Below are 14,730 nucleotides of genomic sequence, written 5' to 3' on the forward strand. Positions count from 1 at the left end.
TTATTAGTGAGGGTGTGACTAGCCCTACAGGTGCATACAAATGAAAGATGTATCGTGTATCTGTTTAATAAAATACACCAAGGAACAGGCATCACTACAGTTCATTAGGGTCACTGTAGTAACAGAGAGATTTTTTTTTTCATTAGCAAACATTTTTATTTGTCAGTCTGGTTCTTCTGGGAGTCACAACCTGTCCAGGGTCTACCCCACCTTTTGTCATTTGCCTGCTAGGATAGGCTCCAGACATCCCTGTGGTCCTAAACTGAATACGTGGTTAAAAAAGTGCATGGATTGATGGAAAGCACTCAGTACAAAACAGCATGCATGAGTGACAGACAGAAAACTGATTAAGTCAGAGACAGCATGAAGGTGGAGGGGTGGTGGTACAAAGTGGTTTGAAGACGCAGCAACTCTATGCAGCCCAAAGCAACATAAATAATACTCCCTATGAGATTTGCCAATTGGATGCCTAAAAGGGTATCATTTGAACTGAGATGAGCTGTTATCAGGTGATCTACCAGCATATCCGGCTGAGCTTGGCTTAATGGCCTGCCTGTTATCCTCAGTTTAGTTGACCTTTAGTGCATCCACTACTGTCTGCACTGTACTGCACTGCATCTATTGTCCAATGTTTGGTATTAAATACCAATATTTAAACTTTATGTGACTGGTAAATTAAAATTGTGTTGCGAACTGTAAGTTCAGACAGCCATAATTGAAAGTACACAAGTTTTCTATGGTCATCTATACGAATATAAAAATACATCTATTATCTAAGTTAAATAATAATGGAGTCAGATAGAATTCCTGCATGCATAAAGTATCAGAGAATTATCACCTACAAGGGGCTGGTGCATTAGTATTGCATGCCATACTTCACTGTGTGTACATGTGCATTACCCCAACCTCTGGCCCATGCACAAATGCAAAAATACCTTTTATTGTGAACTAATTCATAGTTAAGAGTCGTTATCAGTCCACTATCAGCCCTTGCCTGACTAAAGCTTACAATTACAATTATTAAACATCACTCATACTGTCACTTCTTGCCTGGTGCCATCCTTTTGATTTCAGCCACCAGACATGAAGGCGCTTTCACCATTATTGTCTCTACATCTGCACTGTCAACAGTTTCCACTCAAAAGCAGCCCTCGAAAATTGACGTAAATCTTTCCACATGGGTCCCTGAGACTAAATCTGATGAAGTGCGAGTCTATGGAGCGAATGTGTCTCTTTGTGGTCCTATGCTGTGAAAAAGCTTGACAGCTGCTGATCTCAGATATGAAAATGCCAAATAAGATTGACGTCAAACAGGGGAAACCATTGGAGAGTTCTTCAAAACAACAACAACAAAAAAAACTACCCCCCCAAAAAACCCCAAAACCTAAAATCAAATACCGCATTAGCTGAAAGATAAAGTGAGACGTGATTTTGAGTTTTACATGGCATTATGCTGCAGGTAGAGTTGACCGTGGACATGACTGAAGTGAACAGATACAGCATTATTCACATGAATCCAGGCAACTAAAATGAAAGGAATGCTTATCAAATTTATTAGTAAATGTAAATTCTCCATTAGCAGTAATGTTACTGTTTGACTTGTCACAGATTTAATGTTATATTCAAAAACTAGGTTAGGCATGGTTGCATAAACTCCGTCCCAGCTTCCACCCAGCTCATGGAGTAAACGGCTACCACTGAACCACACAGACAAACCTGTGGATGGCGGCATCTTCTTTGTTGCTGTAGTAGATACATTTTGATTCAACACTTAGACACACCGCCAAGAAGCTGCTGGGTTTTTTTTATGTCCAAATGGAAAGCAAATGTTGCTGTTGCAGAGGTTTCTCTTGATTCATAGGATTTGGACCAGTTGGAGAGTGTAGGGTGCAGCCTTTTTGGCTCAAATTCAGCTTCTCCAGATGTTTGTAGAACTCGAAGCAGTGACAGCTGCTTTCACACGTTAACATCTAAATGATTAAAAAGGTTTAATTTCTCAGGAAGTGGAGTGCTCTCGGTAAATTCTTGCTAAGAATTGTGCAGCACTAAGAAATGCCAGATACAACTAATGAGGTGCATAATTTTCAGTAAAAGCTAAAGACGAGACTCGAAAGCGCTTTCCGTTGTAATCAGCGGTTTTGTTTTGTTTTTACACATAATTGTTTAAAACACGTTTTACTGCTCGAGTCCTTGCTATACTTTATTTTTGTTTTATTCTAAACTTGTGTCAAACTCGTGTCTTTGCATGCTAGGAAAAAAGACTTTATCCATCAATATATTTGACTAGAAAGTCATTATTTAATATTTAAATAACAATAATTTCGTACTTCATTGTCTTGCTTAGAGTAAACACATTAAACAATAAAATAACCTTGAGGGTGAAATAAAAGGCTGTGAAATTCTCTGTTTTAAAGATATCTTAATGAAGGGCCAAGATGCTGACTTGTGAATCCTTATTTAAGGATCTGCAAATGTTCTCAGCCGTTTGATGTTTAGCTTCCACGAGACTCTGTTTGATAATCCGAGAAAGGGTCCTGAAGCATCTGCGATTAAAATGTCAAAAAGACACTCATATGGCTTTCCACGCACTGCTTCCCAAGCATCAGAGGATTTTTAAAAGCAGTTAATTGCAAGGCAACGTCAAAAGGCCAGAACTATCTTGGAACGTCATTCTGCATTTTTATTTTTTCTACAAGTTTGGGGGCAGTAAGGAAGAAAACTGCCTAGTTTTACAACTAGTTTGTTTTTATATCATAGCATTAGAAAGAGACTATAAAATAACCTTATGGTAGACAGTGACAGTCACAGTGACATATCACTTCTAAGATATTCTAAGATGGAGTAATATATATATAGTTAAAATGTTATTTATGAAAGCTAGGGATAAGGTGAAGTGAGTTGTCAGGCAGATTAATTCTCCCTAAATATTTATTTTTGACCACAACAGGGATGTTAACTGATCTGGAGTCACTGGGTTGCACTTTATACTGTTCCCTTGGCACAGTGGTGGGATATTGGTAATTTCGAGGTTATTTGAAAGAAAAAAGAAAAAAAATATTGACATTTGAAAAAGTAATAAAAGTGTATGCATCTGATATGTTTACACTCAGTGCTGTGGACCTGGAGACCGGAAGAGTAAATTTAAAAAAGATATTGGATATTTTAGAACTCAGTGTGTGGCGTTTGTTTATATTTCTCTGTTGTTTTCAAAGCTAGCCAACTGCAGCAGATTCACCTATAGGCCACCATAATAATAATGTGAATTGAGTCCTCAGTGTTTTCAAGCAGTTTAGTATTCTGGTCACTACTTTAATATTACATTGGAAGTTAGTTATAGTCAATTTCAACATTTCATTATTTGTAAGTCTTATATAAATAAAGCCTATTCTGAAAGATTTGAGCACATTTGTTTAAAAATACTTTGATCGTGTAGTTTATGTTAAAGTCCAGCTCAGTGTTCACATAACCTGCACGTGGACCATAGCTTGGAAATGTTTTCTCTCTGCTAATTGTCAAAGTGAGCACTCTCATTTGGTTTGAACCAACATGGCTGACAGATGGCACATCACCCCCTAAATGAGTCCTAAGAGTGGATCCTATTGGATAATAGAAAGAGCCAAATGTTTGAAACATGATTATCATACCATGGAGTCATTCAGTGGTGCTATGATTAAAATTACCTAATGTAGTATGGGGGGAAAAAAATCAGATATTTAACACTAGGTTTGTGAAAGTCAGACAGAGAGAATGTAGCTGAGTTGTCCCAGTTGTATCATTGCTGTTCAAAAATAGACCAGCTGCCCTCAAATACTGTGATAGAGGACAGAGGACACAATTCAGATGCTATTTCACAGTGAAAGTAACGAGCTTTTATATGCTTTTGTCAGAGCTCTGTTCATCCACTATTGCTGTTAGGTTGTACATAATTTAGTTACACTGGAATCAAACATATTTCTAGTAAATAAATTTCCATCCAGTTACAGGTAAAAAAAATAAAAATAAACAACAAACTGAACAAAAGTTGATCATGATCCATCCATAGTGTTAGTATTCTTATTTTAGAAAAAGCAATACCGCTGTCCACGTTGAAGTTCTAAAAAATACGATTTCTCTTCCACTGATTTCAGGTAAGCTTGAGTAGTTTTCTATAATAATTCTGGTATTTTTGTTGAGCTTAAAAGACACGTGTATCGCCCAAGTGGATGATGCAAACGATGGCTGTGCAGCAGAAATGCGACAGAAGGAGGAAAAGTCTTGTTTTTCCTATAACACATGCAGACAAATGCAGACAAAACCACAACATTATTGTAGTACACCAAATGTTTTCTTTCTTCATTATGTGAAATGCTGGCTTGCGCCCACTCGATGATATCCATTGCAGACATTGTTGCCTGTAAATCCCTCATGCAGTTTGAGTTGACTTGCCTGCTGTTTGCAGTATCCAACCCTGTTTAATTTTTAGGTTTATCAACTTTTATTGGACCACCCAGGAGCAAATCTTTCTTTGGATCCTGCCTTGCCATTTGCCCCAACAGCCACCAGAGTTCTCTCTCTCTCTTTCTTTTTGATGTCCAACACTGGAAATCTTCATCAGGTAATTGCTTGTGTAGCTGCCTAAGCTGTTCAATCGGCCACCCCAACCATCCATCAGCCGCCCCTGCCAACACCCAGTGAAATGTCCATCCCTCAAATATTCAATAGCCTGTCTTCTCTGCGCGATGACTACTGGGCACTACCCCAAATGCTCCAGGTCTTAAGACTGGTGTCTGCCACTCTAAGACTCACTGATATTTAATCTGCTGCCACTTCAGAAGTATTTGCATCCCAGTTGTCAACCTGTCCTGGATCAAAACTACTGCCCACCAATCACAATACTGTGGATCTCCAGGTCACCCCACTGAAGCTTCTTCACTCCAGCCATTGCTCTTTTAAACCAGTCATCAGCTTTCTGTCTGTCCTCATGGTCTTTTTGTCTCCATGGCAACACACCAGTTCTTATTCTCACCTGCCTGGCCCTACCGGAAGATGTTTCTTGTTTTGAGCCATCATCTGTGAGTGCTACCTCTAACAGCAAGATAGTGCCTTCTTTGGTTTAAAGTCTTCTATCGGTGCAGCACTCAGAAGCTCTTAAGCTGCCTATAATCCTTTGTGCACGGTTTCTACAGTTTTCAGCTCGTCCTGTCTGTCCTTGCCCTTTTTGTTTGTGAGCTTCATAATAACCTGTAGATTCAGTTTCCTGGCAACTCTTCCAACCATCTTTTTTTTCTCCCTAGCCTTGCAGCCACCCTCTAAACTCTTTAGCTCAGCAGATTTCCAGCCTTCAGGCCATTCATCTGACCTCTTTTGCCCTGGCCCCCCACCTGTTATGTGATGCTTCTTTTCTTTCCAGCCGCGAGGCAGTCTACCTGGCCTTCTACACTACCTCAGGGACAATCATTCATGATGTCTTTTTGAGGCTAATTAACACGTACTGACACCGTGAACAAGTCTTATTTTAAAGTACAAAGAAAATTCCACTTTTGAGTGGAAATGATCCAACATGGGAAATCACAGGACTGTTCTGTTTGCTGCAGAGAAGGTGACATCAAATCAACACAAATGGCACAACAACCTCAAACACAGACACAGTTTGGAGGACTATGCATCAAGCAGCAAACAACTTATTCAGAAAAGCAAAAGTGCAAAATGTAATGTTACTCAAGTCATTGGCTTTACATAAATGTAATATTTGTTGTATTCTTATCGCGTGTCACATTTCTACACTATAAAATTAAGCATTCTCTATGAGCTGCTGTGTTTCGTTTAGGTAAAGCGGTTGTGCTTTGTGTCCTCATAATTTGTGGGAGTTTCCCTCCTGATACATTATATAATTCTGCAGGATTTTTGACTGATGCTACAGCACCTTAGGCAGTGACTTTTATCAGCACTTACTGTAAAATGAATATCTTTAAGAAGTCTGCTGAAGCCTATACATGCTGCCAATTGCCTTTTAGTTTTGTATGCACTCAAACTATTTTGTAAAGGACTGGTATAGATATAAATGTCTCAACTGCTGTGAGACGGGCTATTTGAAACGGGCTATTTTCTAACTCATTAGTATTAGTAACTCGTATTTGTTTGATTTGTGTTGGGTTCTGATAGAAAACTTGATGAAGTCATGATGACATTCACTAAACAAGAACTCTGCAACTTCAGGACCTTGGCATCGTTGACTCAAAGTCAGTAAGAACACAGGTTTAAATCAACACGTGTGAGTTTTACAGCCAAGCATTAAACTCATATGACTTACAACTGGCCTACCGTGTTGTCCGCTCTGAATGAGGTTTAATGCAGTTTCTTTGTAGTTCCAATAATGTTGTAATGGTTTACCCAGAAAAATGTATTACCCTGATTTTGAACATGGAAATTATCCCAAAAAAACACACTCTCAATATGATTTGATTAAGATACACAGAAAATAATGAATACCTATAACAACAAAAAAAGTGAAAAGAAGTGAAAGTGCATGCCCACTTACATTATGGTGCTGTCCCACAGCGCACAGTAAGGGTTCATTGTTCCCTGGAAGGCAGGAAAACGACAAAATGTTTGGTAAATTACAATGATAACTCATTATTATTTTCATCACCACCATCATCATTATTATAAATCAAGTGAATGTTTGTCCTTTTATTTAGCTTTTTTGAAAATGTGTTTCATAGATCACACAAAAAAGCTTTGGACTCCACTACCACACACACACACACACACGCAAGCACAAATTTGCTGACACGTTCGGACTTACATGCACTTTATCTCAAAGATGAATAAAAAGGGCTGGATCATAAAAAGGGATTGTCCTTGTAATTATCTGAACGTAGTGCTCTCTCCCGACACCGGGTGCTTGCAAATTAATTATCGAGCCAATTAACCGCCATTGTGTGTCAGCTAATGGGAGATGATACGTGCTGTGGTCTTTGTAGAACATTCAGCCAGCAAACAAAAACTCTTTGTGTAGTGTTAACAAAGGAACATGAAGGTCAATAAACTATAGATCCAAACTATATACAGTATTTACTGTGCATCTGTGTATGAACATTTTAGTTACTGTGCTTACATTTGCCAAGTGAGCCAGTTCAATCTCCAGGTGGGACTCAGTGGCCTTGGGCTCGGGTCTCACAGTCACAGCTATGACCTTGGAGTTCACAACTGTGTGGTTCCTGAATCAAACAGAGATGTGAGAAAATTACAAAATTAATTATTCAAATGTGTCATTCGGCATTTAGTCAAGACTCGAACAAAATTTCACAGTAAACATGGCATGTGAAACAAACGGGGAGAAAAAGAGCTTAACATCGCATTCACAGGGAAAAGATCAAGTCAAAAAACCAAAAGAATTATAATAATTTATAATAAATCTTTTTACAAACATAGATGATAATAATTGCTTTATGTGTAACAATGTTTGTGCATAGGTAGCCATATTTACATATATGTGTTGTGATCTTTTTACTAAATGCTTCTTAGATGTCCTTGTCAATTAACATTTCAGTGTTGTTCATCAGTGTGGCTTATTTTTAAGTTTAGCTGTGTTAGCACGGTGCAAGAATTTACACTGAGGGGCAACCCCCAGAGCACAAAAATGAAGACACTGATGTGCAGAAACTGCATTTCCCCTAAGTGCCACTGGAGTATGGGTCTAAAAGGGAGTCTGTCTAATTTTACAGCACTAAAAATAATATTTAAAAGCTGTTATTAAAAACAAAACAAACAAACAAATCAGTTTCCCCTCTCCTTTTTCTAACCCATCCACCATAGTTGAATTTGGGATGTGGCTGCACTGATTGACAGCTGTCCCACACAGGCAGCTGGGGCTGACTGGATGACATAATTAAACCGGATCCCTGCACTGAATGTGTGAGCTGTTTGTGTAGGTTTAATAGATTCTCTCACTAATCAGACCATCCTACAAGTCTGTGCTTCAGTTTTGATGAGTGAAATTCTAGTGTGCTATTAGTTTTTTTGGTTTGCTTTCTTAATTTAGATTTAGCTAACAGCTAATAGCTAACCACTGACAATTAGCACTCCATCCTTTCATCCATGAAAGGCAACATCTAGCTCCAAAAAAGCAGCCAAAATGTCAATACTGGAACTTCAAAATGTGGACATACTGTCTGTGCTTCAAGCATGCTGAATTAAGCTTTTGAGTGCACTCAGGACCTTGGCATGGTTGTGCGTTGGTCCTATGAAGGGCCTCGCATAGCTTTGCAGACCATCATCTCCATGCTGTAGCTGCTTAAAGCCATCAAAGGTCAAAATATGTGGAACAACTACTCTGTGTGCTACTCCCAATTGTGCTGCTGTTGCTCCTTCAGCCAGCTGAGGAGAAGACAAAGTTATACAAAGAGTTGAAGTGAACCCCAGTGCTGAAAACAATGGGAAGTGTCCACTGCTGCCAGCGTCTGCTCTTTCCATGCTGTTATTTAATCTTTGATTTTTTTTTTCATGCTTCTCCCTCTATGTGGTGAGCTCCGCTAAAGCTTGGTTTCCTGTTCAGGCCCGCTTTTCAACTAATCAACATTCAACTACGCATAGTGTAACCCCTGTTGGGTCACATGCTGTTGGTTGTTTGGAGGACTGCACACAAACACGTCTGAGTAGGTGGCATGGCCATAATCCTTCATCCTGCGTAGCCAAATACCTACGCAAACAGACACAAACGAGTTACAGTGAATCCCTCATTAGGAATAACATCATGCATCATCATTTCCAACACTGATAGTCTAGATTCTAGCATTTTTATAATGTCTGAAAATTTACTGTTAATACTAAAGGATTAGGTATAACTTTAGAGTGAGTGAGGCTTAAGGGCCACGCTGGTATTAAAACCTGATTTGGTGTTTTAGGGAAGATATTGTGCATATATTTTTGAATTTAAAGCTCCTCTCTGCCTGCTAATCTAATGATCTACATTTCAGAGTGCGAGTTCTTCAAATTCAAGTTTCAGTGTCAGGCAGCATATTTTCTCTAATGCTGCTTGCACTGAATACTAACCTGAATATTAAAGTCAGTAAAGGAGGACTACAAGAGCTGCCCATTAGACATCAGATATGCTATACAGGATGATTTGGCAGTAATTATGTAAAGAAAAAAGAAAAGAAAAGAAACTAGAAAACACAGTCTACAAAGCTCACCTGAAGATGCTTTGTGTTATATGCTTTTACAGGCTAGCATCATAGTCATGTTTCAAAGGGATATCCAGCTTTGGTATAGTTGACAGAACATATTATATTTTGAAATGAAGACAAAAATCAGTATGTACTTTCCCCCAGGGAGAAAAATTGTCATCCACACGAAGAAAAGAAGAGCTGAAAATGCAGCAGGTCCATAATGATGAGCAGCAAATAATTCAAATTTGTCATCTGACTTTTGCATATGTCTGTTTCCTGTACTTATTTTAAAATGTAATAAACACATGACACATAGATGCCTCTCTAATTACGAGTACACTAAAAGCTCACATTGCCTGGTATTTCTCTTTTCAGAGTTGCCATTTGATCAGCTTATCCTCATGTTTGTCTGCACAGGACACAATTCAGTGTCCCATTATAACCTCCTCTCTGCATTTACCCACAGGGCTGCTGCTCTCTCTGTAACAGCTGGCCCGAACGGTGCTGGAATGACCGGTTTGTCCTTGGGACGTTGCTGCCAGGGACTTGTTGATTGGTGTCTGACACCAGGTGTTTGTTTGGGACATCCCACTGCTTTTCCAGACACTAATGTCATCCTTAATTAACTACATATTGCATGCTACAGTGACACAGAGCTCTAAAAAATAAAAGAACAGCAGCAAAATGCAAGTATTTGTTTGTAAGAAGGACAAAATAAGATTTCTATTCAATGTATTAAGTGGAACTTTCAGGGACACTAGAGCGACAAAGGCACAGCATTTTTTTCAGACTTGATCTGCTACTGTGAATAAAAATGGACACCTGTGCAGCTTCCAAAGGATTAAATCTGTCTCATATTTCCTCCTGCTAGCAGACCAGAAAACGCAGACAATGAGAAATGTTGCCCTTACTTTGGTGAAGGTAGCATGAGTCCAAGAGTCTTGTAGAGAACAGTTCCCAAAATGAAGACAGGCGATCCCTCCATATCTGAAGGAGGAAATGAAGCTTTGATGTCATGTCAGATAGATTTCCCCCTTTTTTTTATTACTACTGCAAATGATGATGCTTTGTGAATTTTTAAGTAAAGAAACACTGTCATCAGCCACAAAAAACCCAAACATTTTAAGCATATTTTGCAGGACAAACAGATGTATAAATTAGCCTCTGAATTAAAAAAAATGTATTTGTGTATATGCAAGTTTTCTAAAGCTCATTTTATATATGCAAATTAGGTGTTAGCTCATTAAATATACAATCATTTACATAAATGCCCAATGAAACCTGAAGGTGTGCTTTTATTTCCAAACAAATCACATTAACTAACACCTGATTTTGTTTGTCCAGCAAGAGAGAGTCCACTGCAGAATTGGTTTGGGTCAAGCACGTGGCATGCTAATTAATTCCTTGTTTTGCTATCATTGATATATTTGGGATAAGACTGATTACACCAATCAACCAAATTGCCTGGCTCTGGATTGCAGTATAGAGTGGCAACTGGCATTGTTTGAGAGGACGCTACAAATGCTGAGCTGATGGAAAACTCTTGCAAGTGAACAAGCAGAGGCAAGCAAACTGGCTCTGTTCAGAGGCTTGTACCATTATTTCACTTTTTCTAAACAAGGAGTGGTGAAGCATAAACATTAAAGGGAAAAAAACATTCTTCAGAAGACAGATGTGTCTGCTTGAAAGTCTAGTAACTTGTCAGACACTCCAACTCAGCTAAAATCATTCCACTTCTGCTGAGATGTGAAGACATATATTTTCCAATTTTCAACAGTGGCCAGTGAATCAATCATTGTGTATTCATGAAGCATTAATCCTGCGAATCTACTACAGTTTCCCTGCACATTTAAGACGTGTTGCTGCAGGTTGTAATTCTGAAGCTTGACAGAATATATGTATGTATATACTGAATATATATTCTAAGACAGATGGAGTTTGCACGTGGAGACTGTTTATGTGCCTCTAATTCTTGAAGAAAGACGTATTTGACTAGCAGTCAGATGACTCGGTGATATAGTCCCATACCTGCTGACTGGGAAACAAAGAGGCCCTTTGGGATGACCACTTTATCTTCAGAGTTTCTGGCCCAGTCAACCATGCCTTTACGACCCTTCATGGGGAAGTTAATGTCAGTCATCACAGACACTGCTGGAAGCCTCTGGATGCTGGCGACTACAGAAAAACGAGGAAATACAGATTATTAGCATTGCTTGAACAAAATTATGAACATAATGCAGTCTGCACCACTGTCATTTAAAAGTAAACACAAGGGCATTCCTGTGATTCGAGTTCAACATGCAGAGTCTGCATTCTCTCACAAATTAATAGGTAGATTTTACATGAAACTGAATAATTATGCAAATATGCAGGTCATCTGTCAGCCATACCAGGCCAACTGGGCTTTTGATGCATTCATTTGCTGCAAAATACAAACCCAAAGCTACAACTGGCACCTAACAAGTACTAGAAAGGTAATCACCTTAATCACGCTTTCCTTTTATGGCACCTCCCTGCTGAGGTGCCATAAAAGGCCAGTCAGTGCACTAAGGCAGTGACAAGGAAAATACCCAGGATCAACAGAAAAGGCCTTAGCATTACAAGGGGAGGATAAAGCTGTACTGTTCTCTACCTGGTATCACATCCAGTCCCAGTCAGGTAGTGCTTCAGCAAGGGGAATCTGAGGCTAATCCTACCATTGATGCAGAAGCTCTATTGTTCATTGTACTGTGCCAATAATACAATTTGAATCCTGGCGCGACTCCATGTGTGAGTGAAATCAGTGACAGTGAAGGTGCATCTAGGTGTTTGGGATGATCCTGCAGCGGGCATGAAATCACAGAGCACCACAAGACCTGCCGTTTTTGCAAAGAGGCCCGTTCGTAGGACCAGATGTTGGGAGCAGCAGTGGTCTGCATGTTTATTCATGTTTGTGGTTTTAGTCACAGGGCACACTGTGAAACACAACATGGTGCTGGGAAGACTGTCTCTCAGAGTTCTGGGTAATTCTGCAGGTAAATGGGGCTTTGCATCCGCCTGATGGGGCTACACAGCACAAATAAAGCAGTAATTACGGACAGCGACGCCTCTGAACAGCAATTCATTGCACTAAGAGTATTCTGTATGGTTCATTTTCATAAGAGGGATTTATTGCATCGCTCATTACGTCTGAATGCGTTCATGAGAGATTCAGCGTTAAGTAAACCATTGAAGTCAGACAACATAAACATCCTGCAAAGAAATTAATGAGCATTTCCAGCTATTGTGTGTGCAGTGGAAATTAATCACTATTACTGTCAAAATATTCTCTCGACCATGACACGCAGCCTCACAGTAGACAACCAGAAAAAAAAAGACAATAGAGCGTGATGCAGTCCACCTTCAAGACTGTGTTAAATTTTTTTTGCATGTCCCAAGCTTCACTTTGTCCTCCAACTGTTAGCTTGCAAGGAGGGAGAACAAGTTGCTGCAGTGGACAGCCTTTTCCAATCAAGGTTATTTGACTAAAAGTAGGAGGACACAGGACGATACAGTGGTGACAGCCAGTATTTATCTAGGTGTCAAGAGGCTGCCATAAATTAGTGACGAAATGATGCCGCAATATCTTACTCAGCCAGATGCTCTCCACTTGGCTTTCACTGATGGAGCCACAAAACTTTCCATTCCTTTAATCAAAAAGGGCCACGTGGCCGCTAAGGCACTGTGTGTGTGAGCTGAAATCACTGCCATTGGCTGGCTGTGCCGGTGCACTGGCCACGGATGGGATAATTAGAAAGTTTCATGTATTAATCATGTGGTATCGAATCATATCTTGATTGTTTTTTGAAAACAGCTCTGCAGTGGCAAATGCGAAAACATTTTATAGGAGCGGTAATTAATTTTGACATTAGAAAAAAAAGAAAAAATTAAATCAGAGAGTCCATTCTGGCACAATAATTTCTCCCAGCTAGGCCCCTGTATTTTACCACCACCAGCAGCCAGTCAAGTTGATTCTAGCCAGAGGCAACTCATTAATGTTATATCTCCAAATAATTGCTCAAAAGCCAAATGCCCCCTCCGCCCCTCTCTGCCGAGCCTTTGTGCTCACTTTTTCCAAAAAAAAAAAAAAAAGCTGCTTTAGCACTCTACATAATAATGATGCTTCCAACATTCACATACTCTTATTAAGAGGTTCACTCATGCTCCTTAAGATTTCTAACAGAAAATGATGTGATTATTCAAATGAGCTTTTTACCGACAAGTGTTCTTTGCACTTTATGTGAGCACACTTTTAGTGTAGCTGTTCCTCCTTCAGTCAAAACAATCAAGTTCCTCTCAACAGAAGTTTTATTTTTAATTACTTCCCTTTTGATCTCACACCGAGTAACGCTGCTGTTATTTCAAAATAAAGGTCATATTTTACAATGAGCGTGCATATATGTAAATTAAGAAAAAAAAACCAAACAAAATATAATAACTCGGGTGATAATAAGCAAGAAGATGTTGTTGACCGTGTTGGAATTATTCCATTATTTCAGTTTCTTGCATTTCTTGTTGCATGAAATCAATATATCTTCATTCTATGGACATGTGGGAGAAAAACTTCAGAATGTTTTGAATCTGGTGCCCTGATTATGCCACTCAGTGCTTTCTTAGACTGAGAAACAGCGGTGAGTTGCATCATTGCTCCACGCTTACCAAAAATATTTCCTGTCATATCACATCTGACAGATGGACACGGTTTAGTCCACAGTCCAGCAGGTTTGAGTGGAGGCCAGGACAGTGATACAGCTGACTAATGTAATAAGAGTCAAATAGTTTAAATTCAAGCCCAGCTATGAAATGCATTAAACTACTCAAGGAACTTGTATGAATGTGGATAAAACACTTAACGGTCAATTTAGAGTCAGTTTCAGAGAGCAGATTCCATTTTGTGTATAAAGCAGGGGTCATGTGTTAATGCTTTTTTGAGCATAAGGAGAAGGCACTGGCAATGAGTTTGGATGATGGCCATTAAGACAAATTGAAATAAGTATAAAGTAGGAGAACAGCACGGAAATATTCTCACATCTGTGAAAGAAGTCATTAATGATTGGCAATGTGAAATGCATTCAAACCTTATTTCCAAGTCTAAATCCATTAGTTAATTTGACTCTCACAGTGTTTCATAATGGTACTTTGATGTGTGCATTCATTGAACCATGTTTGGTATGCTATTCTTGGAGACTACCGATTCATCATTATGGAAATCACATACCATAAAGAAACACAGAGAGCAAGTGTGCTCGAAGTGAGCTGAATGTTAGCTATTGTAAAGAATACAAGGATGAAACATCTCTGTTCCTCTTAAGAGGAATGGCCTAACGGCACAGCTGTGCACACTCACATTCACTTGCATGAATAAATGAAGACCACCGGTCTACTCTTCTATTCCAGTAAGACACCATTTGTGGCTGAGTAAAAAATTAAATGCCACAGAGACCTCAGATCATCCGAGAGGCTGCGCGACCGAAGCTAAAAGAACCCACAGCAGCACTTTGTTTTTTTTGTTTTGTTTTTCGAGTCATAATCTCGACAAAAATCAGCGTTGCAGAAAAGCTCA

The 14,730-nt window shown here is 39.2% G+C and overlaps 1 protein-coding gene across 9 annotated transcripts in view; it reads right to left on the bottom strand.

The window, feature by feature from the left end:
- adgrb3 (adhesion G protein-coupled receptor B3) overlaps window positions 1-14,730 on the bottom strand; it is a 133,514-nt gene that overhangs the window by 45,067 nt on the left and 73,717 nt on the right. For all 9 annotated transcript variants that reach the window (XM_085183244.1, XM_085183246.1, XM_085183245.1 and 6 more), the window contains 4 exons: window positions 11,178-11,324; window positions 10,061-10,136; window positions 7,097-7,199; window positions 6,518-6,561 (listed from right to left, as the gene is read on the bottom strand). In XM_085183244.1, the coding sequence (XP_085039370.1) occupies window positions 6,518-6,561; window positions 7,097-7,199; window positions 10,061-10,136; window positions 11,178-11,324 (370 nt within the window). The remainder of the gene's footprint in view (window positions 1-6,517; window positions 6,562-7,096; window positions 7,200-10,060; window positions 10,137-11,177; window positions 11,325-14,730) is intronic.

This window comes from Neolamprologus multifasciatus, chromosome 13, assembly GCF_963576455.1.
Source record: "Neolamprologus multifasciatus chromosome 13, fNeoMul1.2, whole genome shotgun sequence".
Taxonomy (NCBI): Eukaryota; Metazoa; Chordata; class Actinopteri; order Cichliformes; family Cichlidae; genus Neolamprologus; species Neolamprologus multifasciatus.